At 37.0% G+C, this 24,780-nt stretch overlaps 1 protein-coding gene across 2 annotated transcripts in view; it reads left to right on the forward strand.

Annotated features, from left to right (window-relative positions):
- Positions 1-21,151: 21,151 nt before the first annotated feature.
- The window catches only part of CFAP95 (cilia and flagella associated protein 95), a 68,427-nt gene continuing 64,798 nt past the window's right edge, over positions 21,152-24,780 (forward strand). For both annotated transcript variants that reach the window (XM_007498568.2, XM_007498569.2), the window contains exon 1: positions 21,152-21,448. In XM_007498568.2, coding sequence (XP_007498630.1) covers positions 21,321-21,448 — 128 coding nt within the window. In that variant the 5' untranslated portion in view covers positions 21,152-21,320. The remainder of the gene's footprint in view (positions 21,449-24,780) is intronic.

Here is a 24,780-nt window from a genome sequence, read left to right on the forward strand (position 1 = left end):
TATTTATAAATTTTACTTTCTCTAAAAACAAGGGCATTTAGCTTTCTGATGGTGTATATTAGAATTTTTTGCCACATATCTGTCAGGTCTGAAATATTTGGGATAATATTTGTATGGCATACCACACAAGGCTATGGCAAGGGAAACCTCTACAAACCTTAAAATGTTGCCTAAATTTGTTACTATCATTATTATTTGAATGTATATGAAATAATGTAATAAATAATAATACTAATAACTGTGTGGTGCTTTACTGTTTATAAAATACTTTTTCTCACACCAACTTGTTCAGGTCTACATATTTACTTGTGTGGTATAAGGATTACTGTCTCTGATATACATGTGAGGAAACTGAGCCATAGAGGTTTATTAACATGCTTCTGGTTAAAAAACTAATGTCAAAAATTGAACCCAGATTTGTCAATTCTATATCCAGCCTCCTTTTCATTATATTCTGTTGCCTTTCAAAATTAATTACAAACTATAACCCTCTCCCCTCAATTTGTGTATTTGTTCAATTGTGCCTGACTCTTCATGACCCATTTGGGGATTTATTGCCAAAAGATAATGGAATGGTTTTAAGAGTTTCTTTAGCTCATTTTACAGATGAGGAAATTGAGTCAAACAGTGGTTGAGTGACTTGCCCAAGGCCATACAGCAAATAAGTGTTTGAATCCCAATTTGAACCTATATATTTTCGACTCTAGGCTGACACTTTGTATAGTACCTCAAACTTAAGACTTTATCTATTAAATCTCTGTTTGTGAAAGGGATCCACATGCACAAATAAAATCTTAGATGGATGATATGTGGGCATTTCTATAGAACCTTAAGGTTTGCCAAGTGCTTTCCATATACAAGCCTCAAAACACTCTTTGAAATGAATAGTATGTCAGGTAGGACCTCATACAGTAGGACCTGGGTTCAAACTCTGCTTCTGAAACTACTGCATGGACCTCTATCAATCTGTCAACAATTATTTATTAAATGCTTACCATATGCCAGGTATTTTTCTGGGAATACAAAGAAAGGTAAAATCTAGTTCCTCTTTTCTTTTCTTTTTTTTTTTTGATCACATATAGTCTATTTTGTTTTTAAGAGTATACATGAAATTTTGCAAAGCAGTACCAGCCAGTCCCCTTCTAGACCTTCTTCTGGTCTCCATATTTTAAATGTATCACTGGTGGATTTTTTTCATTTTATGATGGCTATCACTATTTCCCCAACAAGTGTCTGCCTCCTTCCCTAAAAATCCTCCCTTGTATTGTCAAGCAACACAAAGTCACACAATAATGGTTGTATCTGAAAATGTCTGTTTCATTCTGTACCTTTTGTCATCACCTTTCTGCCAAAAGGTAAGAATAAGAAGCCTCTTCACCATGAGGATGTGATTGACTATTGCATTATAGTTAAGTCTTCCAAAGTTACAGTCATTGTATATATTGTTCTCATTATGTTCAGCATCACTTCACATAAGACTTCAGTTTCACTAAATCTGTTCCTTTGGCATTTTTTAAATAGCAAAATAATATTCTATTACATTTACATATTTTTTCAGCCATTCCTCAATTGATTTGTTTCTATTGTTTCCAGCTCTCTGCTACTAGTACTGCTATAAATATATTTATACATATAGGTCCTTTCCTTCTTTCTTTGGTTCCTCTGGGATATATCTGACATTGAATTTTCAGAAAGACAATGACAAACTTGAATGTGTCCAGGAAGGACACGAATATAGCAACAGATCTGAAGATCACGTCACAGGAAAAACTACTAAAGTACGTGGAAATATTTAGTCTACAAAAAAAATCTAAGAGACAACAAGAGAGTCCTTTAGAGAGTCAAAGATTGCTATTAAGAAAAGGGAAGAGACTTGAGCAAAATTACAGAAAACAAAGTAGAGCTAATGGATAGAAGCTCTACTGAAGACTATTCTTCAATTTCATGCTTGCTTCCTTGCAACCTTACACATATGAAGAATGAAGACTCATCCAGGGAATTTCTGAAATAAGTAGCAAATCACAACCTTATAACCATTAGGTTAAGCATTCAGCTAGGATTTTCCTAGGAGACAACACAATGCTCTAACAATTAAACTATTCACCTAATTAGTAGGATCTAACATACTTATTGGCATTTCTGAGACAAGTAAGCTCTTTATGAGAGTCTCAAGCATTTTTTTAACACTCCAATACAACAAAGTAATTCTTCTTATGGGAGAGGAGGGTGGTAGTGATGCCTACATAGTTTATAAAGTTTCTATCCTTCAGGTTCATTTTAAATTCAGAATCCCACTTTGATGGTGAACTCAAAAAATCTTTTACTTAAGATATATAATTTAATTAACATCAGAAAAAAAAAACCCTTGGCTGATAGTTTAGGTTTAGCCACAATAAATTCTTCCAAATGAAGTCTCTGTTGGAGCTTTAGATACCTAAATTATGTCAAATCTTCATTAAAAGGTGTATCACTGCTTCACTGGATGATATATCAAAGACATCGATGCTGCCCATTGTACAAATTTATAATCCGGAGCTCGACTTCGGTGCGGTGCAGGCCAAGCCTTCGCAGCCCCACGGCCAGGTCGTTGACACAAAGGCCGCCGTCGCGGTTGACATCGAGCTCCTGGAAGAGGCTCCAAAGGCGGAGCCGGTGGTCAGGGCCCCCGCACACGGCGCCGCCACACGGGTCCCCGGACGGCGACTGGGTGGAGGAGGCTCCAGGGGCCGGTGGGGAGGCCACGCAGCGACACAACACGCTGCTCACCATCGGGCGCGGGGCGAAGTAGAGGAGGCGGGGGCGACGGGGATCCGCGGCCGCGACAGACGTCCCGTACTCGCGCGTGCTTTGAAGAATCTAGTTCCTCTTTTCAAGAAGCCAACACACAGATGATTACGTACATACAAGATATCTAGGATTGATGGTGGTTTTAGAAGGGAAGGAAGTAGAAGCTGGTGGAACCAGGAAAGCCTCCTGCAGAATATGGGGTTTGAACAGAGTCCTGAAGGAAGTCAGGGAAGTTAAGAGAGAGTTGAGGAGGGAGAGAATTCTGAACATGAAGGTCAACAGAAAGAAATGGGAGATGGATGGAATGTCATGTGTGAAGAAGAGAAAACTTCTTCATCTGTAAAGCAAAAAAGTTGGACTAAAAGACCTTCAAGTTTGCTTCCAGCTATAGAGCTTTGATCCAATGAATTCCATTTTTGAGGTGAGTAAACTTGGCCTCATAGAGGTTAGGTTGCTTACCTTGTCACATAGCTAAGAAGCAATGGAAGCAGGATTCCCAGGCAGGACTTCTGACAAGGTAATTTTTTTTTTCTTTTTATCAAGCTGTCTTAGGTTACTGACCTAAGTTAACTTACCTGAGCGTGAATTTTCATGTGACATTTGACTAGAAACAAAGTGTAAGAAAGAATTCTTTTAGGGAAAATTGTTAGAAGCCACTTTAGCAGTTAACATCAGAGAATATATATGAATTCTTTATTGATGTAGGTTGAACTCAATCTACAATACATTGCCACCACTCATTCATTATATTTAGAGGAAGCTCTGCATTAGCTAGATGGATGAATGTACACATAAAGAGAGACCATAATTTACTATAAAGATAAAAAGCATTTTTATGACTGCCTTTCATAAAAAGTTCTTACAAATAGCAAATAATCAATAATAAATTGAGAAAACATTGTCCTGGAATGTTCTAAATGGCTAATTATTCATACTGGACCAATAAAATGGCAAATGCTTATTTCAGCAGTTCCCTCTTTACTTCTCAACCAAAAAGGAATTGCTCCTTCATAAATGATATTTGAAGAACTGATGAAGTTGGCAGCATGATTGAAGATGATGACATGGAAAAATTGCATGAAAAAAGAGATGGAGGAAGCAGAGAGGGAAGCAGTCATTGATATTTACAGGGGAGAAACCACTGGTGTGCTTCAAATTCTCATGATGCATTTATTTCTCTTCAACTTCTCATGGTACATTTAGGTCTCAATTTATTGGGAATGAATCTTGCATAGGGCATCAGCATAGTAATATCTGATGAAAGATAAGCAAGATTTAAATGGAAGGAATGCTTTCAGTTTAACTCAAGAAATATTTATTATGTGCCCATTACATCTGAGTGGGTAGTTCTAGGTGCTGGAGACAAGACAATGAAAAGAACAATAGAATCCCTGATGTCAAGAAGTTTAAATCTGAAGAGGAAGCTGCTCATATTTGCTTGATTTCACCCTCTTGTACTTCATATTTCCTAACTGCTGGAACCTCTGGGACTATTCTCCAACTTGTATGGATCTATTTCTTTCCATGCTGTCTCCCCATTAGTATTGTGAAAGGGAATTTTTTTTTCTTAACTTAATCAAGTACTTGGAGTGCTCCACCTTTTAATTTAATTAGTTAGGAACTTGTGAATCCTTTTGATGAGAGTTCACACCCTCAGAGGACAGGAGGTGGACCCCACAGGCACTGCTCCAGGGGCAGTGCCAGACAAATTAAGAAACTTTGATTGGTTCCTGAGATGTGATGGACCAGTCCACAGTGAAAAGAAGGAGAAACCAGAGAGACAGGAAGTGACATGGAGAAAACTGCTCATAAAAAAGCCAACTGAGGGCATTCTGATTCATTCTGCTGTCCTGGTGGCTCTTGCTGAAAGAGGGATTCTTCTCTGTGGCACTTCTGCATTGGAGATTCTGCATTGGTGGCTCCAAGGAGTTCAGTCTTGGGTTGAGGAGAACCTTGCTGGAGACACTGGAGTTTCAGCTCTTCTCTTGTCTTCAGTGGGATACTCTCTTTGGTGAGGTACTTGGATCTGCACTTAGTTAATTTAGCTAGGCAATATTTTCTACCTCCTTCTTACATTTCCCTCTTTACTATCACTACCCTGATGTAATAAAACTACTAAAACTACTAACATCCCCGTGACTTAAGAGTTAATTTTATAAATGGTGACCACAATAATTTTTTTAACCATTATTACATTTGGCCACCCAATTTTTATTATTACAGTATGTAGAAGAGGGCAGAATTATTTTTATCTTTTTTTTTTGTATCCACTGCATTTAGCACAGTGTCTGGTCCATAGAAATCACTTAATAAATTCTTGTTAATTGACTTCAGAATCCCCCAACTTTGGGGCATCTAGATGGCACAGTAGCTAGAGAGCTAGGGTTCAAATCTGGCTTCAGACACTTCCTAACTGTACAACTTTGGGCAAGTCACTTAACTTCTTTTGCCTAGGCCTTGCCCTTCTGAACTACAGTCATTATTTGAACAACTTGAAAGGGTTAAAAATAAAAAGAACTTCCCAACACTTAGGATTTCTTTGAGGATTATCAGTTTGATAAATACATAAACTCTTTGAAGGGAGGAATCACTTCTGATTTTGCAGCCCCACCACTAGGACAGTACCTGTAATGACTTCTTCATGCTTACTGATTGAATAATACATTTGATAAATAAATCAATTTAATTAATTTAAATAGCAGTTGGACAGCAGTTTGCTTTGGCTTAAGGTTAAGTTCTAAGATCCCAACCAAAACATTGACTCTCAGCAAATAATATACATTCAAAGGCCCTTCCTCATAGACACTCTAAGGGTGTTAAAGGACAAGTTAGCAATTGCCTCTGGAGCACTTTACCTACTGCTTTAGTTAGAACTCAGTAGCAGGTTCCTGTAAAGCCTCAGTTTCTTCACTTATTAAATGAACTGGAGAAGGAAATGGCAAAGCACTCCAGTATCTTTGCCAAGAAAACCCCAAATGGTGTCACAAAGTGTCAACCAACTACTTGTCTAAACAACAATAAAAGTAAAGCTTTGAAGGCTTCATGTCAATTGTAGTTCCACTTCTATTGATGTCCCCATCTTTATCCTACTGTGAGGATACAAGCAAAATTAGGCAGATTTGCTTGCAGATGGCTGGGTTTATAACTGGATCCCAGGAAAAATTGTTTAGTAAGCTTTTAGAGTGCATTTCAGCCCTTCCTTTCTCCCCTGGGGACACCATACCAATCTATTGGAGAGAGGGAGTCTTGCCTTATTTATCTTTGTATCTCTCCACTGTACTTAGCAAAGTAGATGCTAAATGGATGCCTGATGAATGAATGAATGAATGAATTAACATAGTATCCTTTCTCTATTAGGTATCAGTTTGTTCTCACAAAACTTAAAGTATTTCCTATATCAAAGGTGTTTGAATTTTACCAAGGAACTGCTACAGAATCTTACCTCAAAATCTTTCTGAAATAAAATAACTCTAGTTATCAGATTTACAGACAACATAAAGCTGGAAGGGATAGATGATAATAACTAGTATTTATATAGCACATTAGGATTTGCAAAGCACTTAACATATAGCTCATTTGATTCTCATAGTAACAATGCAAAGTTGGGGCTGTTATCTTATTTGCAGGATGAGAAAACCAAGACTAAGATAGATTAAGGGGCTTACATGCATGTAAAAAATCATTTGCATAAAACTTTACCCATTAGTGAAGACTGATTACTCAGTATTCCAGCCTATGAGTGTGGAAAGGTTGGTTAGGAGGGCAGAATCACTCTTTTTGTAACACCAATTCTATCCCTCACACAGACCTGGAGCAGTGAATAATCAATCTCCACCAAAAAGGAAAGTCGTGTGCAAATGAACTTTTTAGCCAGTGGTTACATATAATTATTGCATGTCTGGGAAGGGGAGGAAATGGATAAAGATAGTAACTAGTGAAGATATAAAGAATTAAAAACAAAACAGATAAGGGACTAAACCCTGTCCTAGTGATCAGAATTTTATCCTACTATACTTCATTTCAGTTGATAACCTGTATTTCTAAGATCCCTAAGATAGCAAATAAAGCAATCCATTTGGACCATGTGGCCAGATATTGAGTTTATTGTTGTATCAGAGAGTGGCTATTTAAACCCCAGGGGTTCTCAAGCAAAACTCTAGCTCCCAAGAGGAGGTATAAGAACAAGAGGTGTATGCTATAGCATACCCCCATGGGACTTAAAGGGGTAAGAGATTTACCTAGTGGGAAGGGGAAGGAAAGTGAATTCATTCAAATTTGCTCCACAACAATACCTAGTGGTCACATATCCATACTATTTACATTCCCCTGACTCCATGGATATTCAGATCACAAACATAATATTGACACATAATCTGAGTGGAAACTTAAATCAATAACTAAAAATCTGGAAAGAAGGACCGTGCCAAAGGATATGAACGAGCAGTTTTTACTTTCTTATTTACCTTTTTATGCTTTTCTTGAATTTTGTATTTGGACATCAGATTTTCTGTTTAGGTCTGGTCTTTTCATCAGGAATGCTTGAAAATCTTCTATTTTATTAAATGACCATACTTTCCCCTGAAAGAATATAGTCAGTTTTGATGGGTAGGTGATTCTTGGTTGTAAACACAGTTCCTTGCCTTCCAAAATATCATATTTCAAGCTTTTCAATCCTTCAGTTTAGGAGCTGCCAGATCCTATGTAATCCTGACTGGGGCTCCATGATATTTAAATTGTTTCTTTCTGGTTGCTTGCAATACTTTCTCCGTGAACTCTTGAATTTGACTATAATATTCCTGGGAGTTGTCATTTGAGGATTTATGGTAGGAGGTGATTTGTGGATTCTTTCAATTTCTATTTTAACATCTTGTTCAAGAACATCAGGGTAGTTTTCTTTGATAATTTCTTATAATATATGAATATATAATATATGAAGGGTTTTTGTTGTTGTTGTTGTTGATCATGATTTTCAGCTAGTCTAATAATTCTTAGATTGTCTCATCTGGATCCATTTTTCAGGTAAGTTGCTTTTTTCAATGAGATATTTCATAATTTCTTCCATTTCTTTCATTCTTTTTATTTTGTTTTATTGTTTCTTGATGTCTCATAAAGTCATTAGCTTTTATTTGCCCAATTCTAATTTTTAAAGAATATTTTTCTTCTGTGAGCTTTTGAACTTTCTTTTCTGTTTGGTTAATTCTACTTTTTTATGTAACTCCAATTTTTTGGATTTTTTTAACTGCTTTTTCCAGTTGGTCAATTATGCTTTTCAGAAAATCTTCTTCATCAAGATTTTTGTGCCTCTTTTTTCCACTCAACCAATTTTCCTTTTTAAGCTTTTATTTTCTTTTTTGCATTATTTCTATTTCTTTCCCCCATTTTTCTTCCATCTCTCTTTTTGTTTTTTTTTTTATTCCTTTTTGAGCTCTTCCAGTGCCAGAGGCCAATTCCAAATTTTTTTTTTTAAGTTTTTCATGTGGCTGCATTGATCGTACTGGTCCCTACTGAGTCAGTGCCATGTTCTTTGTCTCCATAGAAATTTTCTATGATTAGATGTTTCTTTTTGCCGTTTGCTCATTTTGAGGTTTTTTTTTTTTAACTTTTACTTATATCTAAAAAGTAGGTTCTATTCTCAGGGTAGAGAGTATAATCTCTTAAACCTCAGTTTCTCCATTTCTGCATGTTGATAACCTCAGCTCTAGTTCTGGTTTTCTGCAAATTTCAGTTCTTCTAGAGTGGTATGATGGCCTGTGCACTGGGAGCTCTGAAAGCTGCTGATTCAGTATCTACTAGGAACTTCTGCTGACAGCTTGCAGGACTCAGAGGACTATGAGATATTTTGCCTTGGGTCTAGGAGCTTCACTACAGGCTTGTACTAGGGCTTGGGACTTCAAGGGGTTGGTGTGGGGTGCTCTGTCATTGACTTAGTCAGGGTCCCTGGGTCTCAAAATTGGTTTGTGACCAGGCTTAGAATCTGGTGCAATAGGTGAGTGGTGAGTGCATTCCTCTGTGCAGTTTTACTTCTGGTTTCCCCTTATCCCAAGTAAATAGACCCTCTCTACCTATCTTTCAAGTTCTTTTCTTCAGGAGAATTATTTTGCTCTGTCTCCTTGATTCTGTGTCTCTAGACATTTTGAGTTGTTATTTTAACGTTAGCTTAAGAGGATTCTCAGAGTGGTTACAGCTTTCGCTGCTACTAAGCTGCTAACTTGGCTTCACCCCTCTCAATGAGCAGTTTTCAGATGAAGAAATCAAAGCTATCAATAATCATATAAAATATCCTAAATCTCTCTTGATTAGAGAAATGCAAATTAAAACAACATTGAGGTACCACCTCATACCTATCAGATTGGCCAGTATGATAGAAAAGGAAAGCAATAAATATTGGAGGGGATATGGCAAAATTGCTACACTAATGCATTATTGGTGGAGTTGTGAGCTGATCTAATTATTTTGGTGGGCAAGTCTGAACTATGCCTAAAGGGTATAAAACTGTGCATTCCTTGACTCAGCAATACCATTACTAGGTCTACATCCCATAGAGATCATAAAAAAAGGGAAATGGCTTGTACAAATTGTACAAAAATGTTGGTAGCAAAGAATTAGAAATTGAAATGTCTGGACAATTGGGAATTGGGAATCAATTGGGAAATGTCTGGACAAATTGTAATACATGATGGTGATAGAATGCTATTGTGCTATAAATAACCATGAGTAGGATGATTTCAGAAAAAAACTGGAAAGAATTCCATGAACTGATGTAGAATGAAATAAGCAGAACCAGGGGAACATAGTACACAATAACAGCAATATTGTACAATGATCTACTGCAAAAGATTTAGAGATCCAGGACAATTCTAAAGGACTTATGACAAAGAATGTGATCCATCTCCAGAAAAAGAACTGTTGGAGTCAGAATACAGACCAAAGTATGCCATTTTACATGTTAGTTTATGTTTTTATTTTGGTGTTTTGGTTTTATATTAGTGTTCTCATACAACAGTGATTAGTATGGAAGTATGTGTTGCATGATAATACATGTATAACCAAGATCACATTGTTTGCCATCTCTGAGAAGGGGGAAGAGAAGGAAGAGGAGACAATTTGGATCTTATAATTTAGGAAAATGTATGTTGAAAATTCTTATTACATGTAATAGGGAAAATAAAATATATTTTTAAAAAGGACTATTTAATAGTGCACCAAAGCCTTTGACCATCATCCCTATTACAAACTCTACAAACTTTGAAATCCTTTTCCACAAGTCTTTTTTGGTATTAGATCATTCACGCCTGTGTGAGCTGGACAAAAATTGTTTGTGAGTCGATGGTAGCATGTTTGAATATTAATGCAGGGCTCTGTTAGTTCAGCTGTCATAGTTATATTACATACACTCACAGGGAAGCACAAGTGCCAAGTCTGTCCCCTGGGAAGTTCTAGGCACCAGGTGTGTGCCTGCTCTATTGTACCCACTGGGAGGAAGTTTGGATTGAAGGAAAACAGGGATGATCCGAAAATAAATTATCAGTGTCTTTTAGGTTATGTTTGGACAGAGGATAGAGATTGATTGTTATCTAAGGCATTGATTTTTATACATCAATTTAAACATGCATATCATTTGGTTGACTTTCAAAATGAAATAAATAACTATAATAAAACATTTGGCTGTGGTTCCTTGGTATTAATTTAGAAATGCTCCTGCTTTCATGGCCAAAGTAAATGCTCCTCAGACATCCTTCAGGTGATGCTTTATAGTAGTAGACCCAATGTCAGGGAGATTTGAGTTTAAATGTTTTCATACATTTTTTTCCCCTCCTTTATCCCATGAACTTGGGACTTCCCATCTCTAGGCTTGGCTCTCAATCTACTGAGCCAGTTAGCTGTCCCCAATCATCCAATTTTCGAAATAGTTTTTTTAAGTTGAATAATGATTCCTTTCCTAATGTTTTATGATCTTGGATTTACCCAATTTACGTATTCTATTGTTGCCAAGTCTACATTTTCTCTTCTGTCTATGGATATAGTTTTTTTCTATTTTTTTTATCTACTACCAAACAATTTTGACAAGTCCTTCTGTCTAACATAAAGTAAGATCACAAATGCAAATTTTCCTTTCTCCTCTCTCCCCCTAATTCCTCTTGATATTTTTTTTATCTATTTGTTCTATAAAAATTATTAATTCTTTATTTAATTCCATGAAATCAGTCTTTAGTATTTTGAGTAGATGTGCATTAAATGTATAAATTAATTTGGGTAGTATTGCTATCTTTGCTATATTGGTTTGATAAATTCATTGAGGTAACTACATGGCCCAGTGGACAGAACACTGGGCCTGGAGTTAGGGAAACTGGAGTTCAAATGTGGCATCAGACACTAACTCTGTGACCTTAGGAAAGACACTTAATCTTTATCTGCTTCAGTTTCCTCAGCTTTTTTCTTTTTTTTTTTTTAACAAAATGTCTCTTATTTGTAAAGTACAAATAAAACCAATGCAAAAAGATTTCCCTTTTCCTTTTGATTCCAGCAAGAAAATAATTTACTAAGGAAAAAAAAATATCAAGAGTTGGGGGTCTGTTCTCAAATTTTCCCCTAAAAAACAGAAAGAGTTAAAAAGAATTGCACAGACACACACATATGTACACAGGCACACAGACAGAAGTTACCCAGCATGGATGGGGTGAATACAACTTAACAAGAAGACCTTTAACAAAAATACTTCACCATGCTCCAGACAAAACAATGATACAATCCAGTCAGTTACATTTCTCAAAAACTAGACTTGGGAGAAGTTGAGGCAATAATACCCATCTCCCAGGATTGTTGTGAGGTTGAGCAGAGTTATTTGTAAAGTATCTAGCACATAGTAGGCATTTAATAAGTGCTCATCTTATCTTTTATATGGTTTAATAATTATCTAATTTCTTTAAAATTTCATTGATATCTTTATTTACATTTTCTGGGTATATTGGTAAATGAATGCCCCCAAATTTGATACAATGTTGAAGGGATAATAAGCACTGACCATCCTGGGATGCTTGGGATATGGGCCTCATGGCAAAGGTCAAGGTCCAGTATAAAACAAGATATTATTGTAAAGGCAATTTTCTTGTTGTGGCCATATCGGGAACTCACAGGGTTAATAAGTGTTCCAACCTTCCACGAAAAAAACAATTTAGTGGGGTCTCTACCAAAATGGCTAGGTTAATCTGACATTGCCAAACAGACTCTCTAGGAAGCTTCCACAGCTCCAATGACCATTCTGGCCCTTCTGATTATCTTTACAACCAACATGGGCATTTACGTTCAAAAGCTCTCCTCTAGAGAGATTGAAAGAGGAATTGCCAGTCCTACTGTCTTCTAGATAACTTCTCTATCAAGAATCTTCTTTCTTTCACCTGTCTATTTCCTTAGTAAACATTTTGGACATAAAAAATATGAACTTTGATTGTAATAGAAATTTGTTATTAACCAAGTTTTAACTGGAATAATGACTTTGATGTAATCCATTGCATTGTTTGTTCTGTATGTCTATGATATCAACCAGATAATCAATGAGTGTTGATGTGCTTTTAAAAGCACAAACCAAAAGCTCCTCAGGGGTGGAGGCAAGTAAGATTCTCTCTGAACCTAACATTGTGTTGGAGTCTTTCTTCTTTCTTTTTCTTTCTTCTCTTATTTTCTTAAATTCCATATTTTGTGCTCACAGCTCCTCCATAGTTTACAACTCTTCTCTGACCCTTTATGTTACCTGGGCTGTGACAAATGTCATGTTTCATGATTCATAACCACATAGAATCACAAGAAATGTACCTTCAAGCTTCAGTGGATTTGAGATCTCATCAATGTAGAGTGCGGATTGAAACCAATGGATGCCTTGTCTTCTTATGTCATTCTTGCCCATCTCCTCCTGGAAATCCTCCCCAGAGGGCTTTCCTCAAGATCTCTTGATGATCTATAGGTAGCAGCAGAGCACAGAAACGATCCATCTGTGTCAGTCCTACCATGTTCTCTCATTATGTGACTAACTTACTTTTAAGGCATTTTTGATATTTTATTGCTTATTAGTACTATGCTCGTAGTCTACTCCTACTTGGCTCCCACCATGAGCCTCTTCTTTTCCCTTTGGGTGACCACAATTTTAATTCATTAGAGACTGTGATGGTCTATTTCAGAATTTATAGTCATATAGCATCAAAAAATGAATATTTGTTATAGAAAGAGTGTCCCCCTCCCTTTAAGTTTCAAGGAGGAGTTTGAGATCAGTAAAGGCTCTATATAATTTCCCAAAGGAAATCAATCTAGCCAGCTCTCTTCTATTCAATTCTGGTCCTCGTTCATTGTCCATTTGCACTTTCCAGCCAAGATATATGTGCTGATGGACAACTTTTCTTTATAGGGAAACATTAATCTGTTGTAATTGGAAGACCTTCATTACCATATTAGGGTCCTGACTTTATTCATAACTTTGAGAAAATCACCTAAAACCAGTACCTCAATCTTCTCTGGAACACTGCCAGTCTGAAAAATGTTAAGATCATAAAAGAGACATACAAACGCAAGTCATTATTTTAAAGTCTATATTTTCTTGATGGTCTGATGAATTCTGAAGACATGGATATATGAAATGTTATAAGAATTATTGCTTCCAATATTTTTATCAGTGACTTGGATGAAAATAGAGGTGGCATTCTTATCAAATTTGCAGATGATACAAAGCTGGGAGGAATACCTAACATGGGATGACAGAATCAGCATCCCTTAAGATTGTGACAAGCCAGAATGAAGGGCTAAATCTAATAATATGAAATGTTATGGGTATAAATGTAGAATGCTAAACTTGGGTTAAACAAATTGGCTATGCCACTTTAGGATTGGAGGAGACTTGACCAGACAACAAATAATTCATATGAAATAGACCTGGGAGTTTTAGAAGATAAGAAACTTGATATGAATCAAGAGTGTGATGTGGCAGCTAAGAAAGCTAATGCCCTCATAGACTGCATTAATAGAAAAATCAAGTAGAAAAGCAAGCAAGCATTTATTAACCACCAACAAAATGAGAAACGTGGTGCTAAGTGCTTCATAAATGACCCTCACAACAATTCTGGAAGGTAGATGCTATTATTATTCCCTTTTAACAGTTGAAGAAACTGAAGCACATAGAGGTTAAGTGACTTACCTACAGTTATACAGCTAGGAAGTATTTGGGTACACATTTGACCTCAGGTCTCTTTAGTCCACATTCAGCACCCTACCCACTGCACTTCCTAACTGCCTCTTTTAAAAAATGCTATGAAAACCTTAGCAGACTATCTTCTCTTTCTTTTGCCATAAAGCACTGTAGAAATATGTTTTTAATTCCTAAAAAGAGGCAAGTTATACTGTATTAGACCTACCTTGTTAAGACTACCAGAGTTTGTTGTTGTTATTTGATTATTTCAGTCTTGTCCGAGACTCTTCATGTCCCCATTTGGGTTTTCTTGTCAGTGATACTGGAGCGGTTTGCCATTTCCCATTTCCTTTTGTAGCTCATTTTAAAGATGAAGACATTAAGATCAACAGGGTAAGTGACTTACTCAGGACACATAGCTAGTAAATGTCTGAGGCTGGATTTGAGCTCAGGAAGATGTCATCCTGATACCAGGTCCTTTGTTCTAACCACTGAAACACTTAGCTAGAGTACCACATTTAATTTTGTGTGCCCCATTTTAGGGAACACCTGGATAGGCTGTAGCACATTCACAAGAGGGTGATCAGCATATTGAGGAGACACAAAATTACACCCTATACAATGTGACAGAAGGAACTGGAGTTGTTTTACCTGTAAAAAAGGATTATCATTGTTTTCATGTATTTGAAAGAACCTTCAAGTGGAAGAGTGTTTTACAATTATTTTGCTGGGTTGCTGATTAAAGAACTAGAGAAGAAAGGATCAAGTTAAAAAAGACCAAGTTTTGATTTGGTGATTGGAAAATATTTCTGACAATTGGATATGTGCAAAAGTGGAATGGATTTTTCATTAACTCATCACTAGAAAGAGGCTTCCCTTCAATGGGGGACTGAAAACCTATTTGTGGTTTGGATTAGAAAACTTTGGAGTGAGATTTTTTTTGGTTCTATGATAGATTCACATTAAAGAAGGATGTTATTGCTCTCATGGATGAAAAACTATATGAATACAAAGCATCATTATCTCTGATAACATATATGCAAATATGCTACCGATTACATTTTTTTTTAATTTAAAAAGTGAAATTTCACCTTGAAAATATGCTAAAAATCTTTTTAAAAAGTTAAACAGGGAGGGGATGTGACAAAATTGGGACATTAATGCACTGCTAGTGGAGTTGTGAATTGATCCAACCATTCTGGAAGGCAATTTGGAACTATGCCCAAAGGATGATAAAAGACTGTCTGCCCTTTGATCCAGCCATAGCACTGCTGGGTTTATACCCCAAAGAGATAATAAGGGAAAAGACTTGTATAAGAATATTCATAGCTGCGCTCTTTGTGGTGACAAAAAATTGGAAAATGAAGGGGTGTCCTTCGATTGGGGAATGGCTGAACAAATTGTGGTATATGTTGGTGATGGAATACTATTGTGCTAAAAGGAATCATGAATTAGAGGAATTCTTTGTGAACTGGAATGACCTCCAGGAATTGATGCAGAGTGAAAGGAGCAGAACCAGGAGAACATTGTACACAGAGACTGATACACTGTGGTACAATCGGTTGTAATGGACCTCTCTACTAGCAGCAATACAATGATCCAGGACAATTCTGAGAGACCTATGAAAAAGAACACTATCCACATCCAGAGAAAGAACTGTGGGAGTAGAAATACAGAAGAAAGACATTTCCTTGATCACATGGTTTGATGGGGATATGATTAGAAATGTAGACTCTAAATGATCACTCTATTGCAAATATTAATAATATGGAAATAGGTCTTGATCAATAATACTTGTAAAACCTAGTTGAATTGCATGTTTGCTATGGGAGGTGGGAGAGAGAAGGGGAGGGAAAGAACATTAATCATGTAACTATGGAAAAATATTCTAAATTAATTAAAAATTTAAAAATGTAAAAAAAGTGAAACATAGAATCTGGAAAACAGTGAATATATATGTATATGTATGTGTATATTGTCTGGAAAAACACAGAACCACTAAAGTAGGCAGCAAAACCAAATCTTTAACCAGGAAAGAGACAAGGCCATTAATATTCAGCTGCCACACAGAGCCAAGCACTAAATATCACACAAAGTCAAACCCTGGGGGCTCTGGAGACTGTCTGAGAGGATCAAGGTGTTAGATGATTCTCTAAAGAATACTAGAACATAGGGATCTAATATACCTTTTGGGGAATTAAGCACATCAAACATACACTGACAGTTCTATTCAGTCTAAGACAAAATCAGTTTGGGACTTCCTTTAAAGGCAAGTTCTCAAGGGAAATGGGCAAACTTGAGGCTTCCAGAATTCACTTTGACTATATATATATATGTTAGCCCATAAAAATTATCTGTTTGTTGTCATATTTAGAGTTTGGTTTTTCTATGGGTGAGTTCAGAGATAAAGTTGAAGAGGAAGTCTGTGCTAGTGGACTGTCCTGGGGGAGTCAGAAAGACCTGGGTTTGAGTTTTGCATCTCATACCGTGTGGTCCTGGGGAAATAATTTAACTTCTCATCAACCTAGATAACCCTCTAAAACCCCTAAATTGCAGAAGTGATGCCAATTTCCATTAGGAGGGGAAGTTACTTCACCACAGACATCACAGATATGCCCTCCCCCCAAAGAAAAGAATAAACATGATACAGAAACCAGATGGGAAAATCCCACTAACAATGGAGCCTGTGTTGGACAAATGAAAATTTAAAAGCATAATTATACTTTAACTCTTACACCAAATCTTCAGGGTTTTAGAGATTTAATCTCTTTCACCTAAGCTCAAGGCTATTACCAAGACATTTGGGAGACACTGAAGACATAACTGAAATTAAAAGGAAAATGCACATTTATAGGCAAGAGAAGGATGTCAGTTTAGTCTAAGATGAATTCAATTGTGTTTTGTTAATTTTGTTATTGTTTTCTCTGGTCACTATGTATTGCATATTGTTTTAAGTATATGCCATATCCTTGTTGGAACCTGGGAAAGGGCTAAGCAGATCATGTGTTATTTCAGCATCATTTTGAATGTTGGGGGGGAAAAAATCAAGTGTGAATGTGTATGTATAGTAGGAACTGAGGATTATTGAATATTCTCAATATTCCATACTAGGGTATATATAGACTCTTGCTGAATATAATTTTTTTCTTTAATGATACCACATGTCTTCCTATTTATTACTGAGAGAAAAAAGAATTGCAAGTAGCTCTATAATTTTCTATTATGAGTACCAATGTGCCATGTTAATGTCCTTCAGCATGTGGCTATCAGGGTAGTTTGTAAATATTAACATACAATTTTTATATGGTAGATGTGCTTTTAAATAGTTGTATGCAATCCAATTTTTTGAAAATAGAATCATTTAAAATACAATAGAGTATTTCCCTTATTTAAAAGAATTCGATGGTGAATCTTCTGTGAAAATTGAAGACTCCTTTTCTTTAAACAATTTTCCCCCCAATGAACAAAAATCTATTTTCTCTCACTCCTACTTCCCTCTAATTGGAGACAGGTAGGAAGGATGGGGGGACCATTGTAAAAAAAATGTATAGTCAAGAAAATAAAATTTCTTCATTGACTAAGTCCAAAAAATATACATTTCAGCCCTCACTCAGAGCCCATAACCATTTTGGTAGGTGAGGCATAGCCTGCTTTAGCTTGGGTCCTCTGGAATTGTAGTTGGTAAAAACTATTTTCTTACAGTGAAAAGGTGTCTTCTTAATCTTCGGTGAGGATTAAAAATATGTTTGAGATTCTTTTTAAAAAATTTTAAGTATTTTCTTATTTTTTCTTTCATGGTAACATGATTTATGTTGTCTCCTCCACTTTTCTCTCCCCCCTCCCAGAGTTATGTTTGAGGTTCTTAAAGTGGAGTATACTTACATAGCAAATTAGGAGAATACAAATATACCATTTGTAGCCAATGTTAATTTTGTTAACTTGAAAAAAACACAGAAGTACTAAAGTAGTCAGCAAAAACAAATCTTTAATCAGGAAAGAGTTAGGTCCGTAATAATTGGGCACTATACAGAGTCAAGCACCTAAAAACCACACAGAGCCGAGGGCTTTGGGATTCTGGGAACAGTATCTCTGAGAGGATCATCCCAGGAGATCATTCTCCAAAGAATAATAGACCTTGGGGATGTGTATACTTTTTGGGCAACTAAGGACAGGGAAGTATGATTGATTGGCTTTACCATGGCTACAAGGAAATGAAAAGTCCAAGACAGGGATTATTAGACAGATGCTAATGCTTTACAATGGATGCAAAAGGAGAGGGCCCAGCCAAGGACTGGGCTACCTGGGAGTGGACTCTGACATAAATGTAGAAACTTCCAAGACGAAAAGGGTATTTAACATTTAATTCTATCTACTAGTTTCACTTAAACTGGGATCATTAAGTACTCCAAGGTCTATTGTTCAGTCCGAAATGTGAGTCTGAGATTTCCTTTGGGTTAAGTTCAGAGGGTACAGGGGAAAACTTGGGGTTCCCAAAAACCCAGTTGACAGTTTTTAAGATGAATCATATGAGGAGGAAAGATTACAGCAAACAACTTCCTTTTTTTTTTTAAAGTAAGGAAGTGAGAAATAAAAGGAGCAAGTACATATTCCTCAGTGATGGTCCTCGGGGTCATGCCATGTCTTTTCCTTTGGAATCTCTTATTTCATTACTGTGTAGACATGAGATCATAGAATATTATATTATATTGTATATAAAATATTAAATATGGCATATGGCTACTCTTAACAGAAATAGGTAGAATTAAATGCAAGAGTGTACAGGTAAATGTTTAATAACCATTTTGGGGAAACTTTTAAATTACTCTTCATTATTAATATTTTCTCTATCAATTTCTTAAGCCTAGGCAATCAGCAAAACAACAAATCAAGCCTTGTGAGGTATAAACAATATCAATGAAAATTAACAATTGATTCTCCCAAGTACTAAACTAACTTCAACAAACTATTGAGAACTGGATCCAATTTATAAGGATACAAAGCATTCCTCAAATGACAAGTGGGCCAAGGCTCTGAACAAGCAATTCTCAGATGAATCAATTAAAACTATATAGGAAGAAATGCTCCAAATTATTATTAATTAAAGAAATGTAAATTAAAACAACTCTCAATACCCTCCTCACACCTATCAGATTGACTAATGTGACAAAAAAGGAAAATAATAAATGTTGGAAGGGATATGGAATAATTGGGACAGTAATATATGGTTGGTGCAACTGTGAACTGATTTAACCACTCTGGAGAAAAATTTGGAATAATGCCCAAAAGGCCATCAAACTTGCATACCCCTTGATTCAGCAATACCACTACTAGATCTATATCCCCAAAAGGTCAAAGATGGAGGAAAAGGACCTACTTATACAAAATTATTTATAGTAGTACTTTTTGTGGTGGTTAAGAATGGAAAACCAAAGGATTGTCTACCAATTGGGGAATGGCTGAACAAGTTGTGGTATATGACTGTAATGAAATTCTATTGTACCATAAAACATGATGAACAAGATGATCACAAAAAACTTGGAAAGACTTACATGTAGTTATGAAAAATGAAGTGAGCAGAACCAGGGGAATTCTGTGTACAGTAATAGCAATAATGTATGATGATTGATTATGAATGACAATTATTATCAACAAGGCAAAGATCTAGGACAACTCCATGGAACTCATGACAAAAAAAAAAACAACTATCCATTGCCATAAAAGGAACTGATGGACTCTGAATGTAGATTGAAGCATACCATTTCTCACTTTATTTCCTCCACAAATTTTTCTCTAGCATAAGATATGTGTATCTTGTTTCACAACATGACAAACATGGAAATACGTATTATATGATAACACATTTAATCTATATCATATTATCTGCCAACTTGGGGAGGGGAAGGAGTGGGAGAGAAAGAACATAAAAAAGGTCAGAAAATAATTATTAAAAATTGTATCTACATGTAATTTGAAAAGAAAAATTAAAAATTGAAAAAATTAAAACTCGATTTTTTTGTAATCTTCTATTGTAACATCACCTTCATTTCTGAATTTCCTCCCTTTGCCCTTGAACTGTATCTCAACATCCTGGTTTCCCTGACTTCCTTCAAATCTCAACTAAAATTCCACCTTCTGTAAGAAGCCTTTCCCAATCCTCTTTAATCTCTGTGCCCTCTCTCTGATATTATCTCTAATTTATCCTGCATATACTGTATCTTACTTGTACATAATTGTTTGCATATTGTCTCTTCCACTTGACTGTGAATTACTTAATAGAAGGGACTATTGTTATTTGCCTTTGTATCCCCAGATTTAGTACAATGTCTGGCACATAATTGATGCTAAAAATGCTAATTGACTTAAGTGAGCCATTTTCCCTAACAAAAAGTGAAAAAGAGTAGATGCATCAACGAAGTCTGACAGTAATGCCATGTTCCACATCCAGGATTCCCCACCTCTGAAATGAGGGGAAAAGAGAGCTGCATTTTCTTTCTTTTCTTTTTTCCCCCTATAACTAGCTGTCTTGGGAGTTGCTTGGTGATTCAGTGCATAAAGAGCTCTGAACTGGGAGTAAGGACGATTTGAGTTCACACCTGAGCCCGACATTTACTAGTTTTGAGATCCTGGGCAAGACACTTGATCTTTGTCTTGGTTTTCCTAATCTGTAAAATGAGGATAATAATAAAACCTATTTTCCATGGCTGCTGTGAAGATCAAATGAAATAATAATTGTAAAACACTTAGCACAGTAAAAGTGCTATATAAATGTTGTTGTTATTATTATTAAACATTGATTAAAAGCTGACTGTGTGCCTGGCATTGTGCTACATCCTAGGGATACAAAAAGAGGCTAAAGTCGGTTCATGCCCTTGGGGAATCTTACAATCTAATGGCGACTAAGTGATATGCTTATGACCACACAGGTAGTATATGTCAGAGACAGGCTTTCCTGGCTACAAGATAGGCTTTATAGAAAGCCTATCTTTCCCACTAACCTCTGCTCCCACCCCTATCCTTTCTATTTCTCCCTTAACTGGATCCTTCTCAAAACAGTTCTCTATTTCCCTTTCCCAGTTTAGGCCAGTCAGTGCGCATGGGACTACAGTTCCCAGAGTGCAAAGCTCCTCCCCCTTTCCCTCCCTGAGGTAGAGCGTGGCCCTTTGGGAAACGTAGTTCTGTGCGTCGTGGCGCACACGCCGGCTCCGCAGCCTACATCGTTCCCCCCCCCCTTCAGTTGCCGTGGAGACGGAGACGCTGCGTTGAGACTGAGGGGTTCTTTAGCAAGACTTTGAAGAGGGGGAAGCAGGAGGTAAAAGAACATCTTGGTCAGACCCCCACCCCCACCCCCGACCAGAAACTAATCATGCTAGGGAGCCCCGCCAGTTACGGGTACTTGGAGCTGGGACCCACAGATGTCTTGGAGCGTAAAGGCTCCCTCACTCTCCGCTCCCACCACAAGAACTACTCGAAGCCGGTCCTGGTGTATGGCTGGTAAGGACTCCTTCCCCCTCACCCGCCAACCCTGAGTAATGGGAAAGAAGACGTGGCCTCGCTAGCCTGAGAGGGAGCTGCTTCTCATTCTCTCAGACTGAATGGACTCCTTACCTGTTGTAGTTTCGCACCCTCTGCAGGGCGTTAGTAGAATTACAGAATCTCAGAATTGGAAGGGACCCTCTAGGGTCAATTCAATTCAGTTCCATCCCCTCTCCCTCTCAGATTGGACTCGGATATGATCTCTAAGTTCCCTTCCAATTTTACATCTATGATCTGATTGTCCTAAGGAGACCTATGGAAGCACGGGGCTGATTATGTCAGGCAGATGAGCACATACAGTATTCTAGGGAAAATGTTTGAAGCACCTGCCTTGTTCCTTGAATGGCACATACTCATTCAAAGTTGTGATCATCTATCATTCATCTTGCATTCACCTACTCCATATCAATAGCCTGGGTTAGCAGAAATAGTAAAGGACTTATTTTAAGGAAACTAGCATGTTCACACAGCCCCATACCTTGGGTAATTTAAATAGAAAGGGCTTTAGTTTTCTCAACTATAAAATTAATGACTAGCTCTTTCTTCACATGATAGACCTAAGAGATCATTGTTGGTTTGGGACTGGGACTTTAGAGATTATCTAGTCCAACCTGTTCAGTTTATAGATGATGAAACTGAAGGCCAGAGAATCATGACCTAAAGTCACAAAGAACTGGGATTTGAACCCAATAACCACTGATACAAATCCAGTGCTTTTTATTTTGCCTTGTATCATTTGTGTTTGTATGTGTATACATACACATTTAGACGATATATATTTATACATTATATATAAACATTTTACATATGTGTTTTATATATATGTATGCATATATAAAAGTGGCCTATGATATCTATATTTGTATCATTTAATAGATATCATATACTCCTTGTTTACATTTTAAGCCTTTTAAGGTCAGGGACTGTGTTATTTTTTCATCTTTGTATGCCCAATATTTAGCATGCCTCTTTTCGTGTAGTATAAACTTAAATATCTGTCAGATCTGAATTTGTTTGAATTCTACATATTGTCCCAGTCCTACCATTCTCCATTATCCTGCAGCATTTTTAATACTTTCTACTCTTGTCTCTGTAGAAACAAATAATTCTAAAGATAAGCAAAAAACAAATTATGATCAGTATTTGTTTTCCTCCTTGTACTGAAGCAAATCTGAAAGTCTGGGAACAAGGCATACCATAAGCAAACCTCAGACATAGTTTATCCTCACTGCATAGGCTTCTCCTTTCTTTTCTGTTTCTTATCCTTTTTTACTCTGTTCCTCTTTGAACTTGTTTTCCAGATGGAGTTTCCTTCCTTCTGTCCAAATCTACACTCATAAGATGATGTATTAAATTAATTCACAGTGAGGCAAAATGACCACCAGTCATATATTACATATGTTACATTTAAACATGTTTAATGTGTTATACATTCCAGGGGTGTATATATTTTAATAGAAGATGAAGAAATTAATCTTACATTTTGAAATTTTAAGCAGCAGAAGCTAATGAGGGAAAGGATTTGGTGGGGGGGGGTATTTATTTGTTGGTGCTTCAGTCATTTCAGTCATATCTGTGTTGTCATAACCCCATTTGGAGTTTCCTTGGCAAAGATTTTGGAATGGTTTGCCATTTCCCTCTCTGGCTCATTTTATAGATGAAGAACTCAGGCAAACAGGATTATGTCCAGGGTCACATAGCTAGTAAGTGTCTGAGGACAGATTTGAACTCGGGAAGATGAGTCTTCCTGACTCCAAGCATGGCACTCTATCCACTGTGCCACCTAGCAACCTCAGCACCCTAGAATCCTCAAATCATTTTTCATGGGATATTGTTTGTTTATAAAATTGACCTTTGATAAGGGGTTGGAAATTTAGCATTTGGAGGAAGGAGGAAGGGTCATCTCAACTTCTCTGACACCTATCATCTTTAGGTAGATTACATAGTTGTCTTTGGGTATAATTTGAAAGATATGCCTCAACTATTTCCTTTACTGACAGGAGCATAGTACTTGAAATTCCATGACAAGTTCCATTATTTGGTTTATGATAACTTTTACAATAAGATTGCTTTCTACTTTAAAATAGCTTCTCTCCCCCCCCCCCCCTTCTTTTTGGTATATTGTATCTAGGGAAAGTCTAAGAAAATAAAAGCAACCCAGGCAATACAGGGCATTAAGAGAAACTTTCTCTTGTGTTCGAGTGTTCTGCCATTGACAAAATAATCTTCTTTAAGATTGTCTCTGAAGGGGATTTCTCCCATTAAAACTCATCTGTACATCAAATCCAGCAGAAGAGTGAGGGCTGGGATACTAGTGTATTCCTGGAGTCTTCAGTTAAGTGTCAATACCAGTAAAAGAGGGAGAGCTGATATTTATCACACTGGAGAGGATGAATTGTGACATGGAAATCACTTTAAAAGACTGATATATATTAATTTAAGGTCGCCAAGGAATTCAGCTATGTAATTCCTAAATGAAAACTCAAGTCAGCAGTCAACCTTTTATGGAGTTTAAGTACAGACAGGAGGAAGAAAGGTATGAGAGAGAGAGAGAGAGAGAGAGAGAGAGAGAGAGAGAGAGAGAGAGAGAGAGAGAGAGAGAGAGAAAGGGGAGAGAAGGGGAATAGGGCTGGGCCAAAGGCCCAAGCCATTAGATAGCTGAGGCAAAGAAAAGAGATCAGTCCCTATCACTCACGTGACCAAAATGGAGAAACAGTCTCAGGGGCCTCCACCTCCAGCCACCTTCAGAGCAAGCCGTCCTCTCAGATCTCTCCAGGAGCTCTCCCTCCAGGACCTCTCTCCTCTCAGACTCCTTAGGGCAAAACCTCTCAGAGCCAAAACTCCTCCTCTCTCCTCAGACCCCGCTATCTTTAAGTCAACAATCTAAGTCCCCTCCCTTCAGTTCTCACATCTACCAATCACTGTCCATGTCTCCCCTGTTCCAATGGTGGCTCTAGCTTAACCCAGGACCTCCCAGAGGTCTGCCCCCCTTTGCACATGTCTGTTGAAGGTCATATTCTCAAATAATTAAATCTTGATCTTTGCTGCAGCCCTTCCTAAATCCTGTTACTCTGAGAAGGGTGGATATTTATTGTAAGTTCCAAGACCTGGTTCTGTCATTCCAAGTATCTCTATTGTATCAATTCTAAAATCAATCATGACTCAAAGAACTTCCTGTTCTATGCTTAAGTATAGGTCAAAGCCCTTTCCATTGTTTAGCAAAAGGTTTCTGTCCTAAAGTAGTCTTAAGTAGGGAGGAGAAGGATCCTCCCATGCCAAAGAGTTTCACA

This window comes from Monodelphis domestica, chromosome 7 (assembly GCF_027887165.1).
Source record: "Monodelphis domestica isolate mMonDom1 chromosome 7, mMonDom1.pri, whole genome shotgun sequence".
Classification (NCBI taxonomy): Eukaryota; Metazoa; Chordata; class Mammalia; order Didelphimorphia; family Didelphidae; genus Monodelphis; species Monodelphis domestica.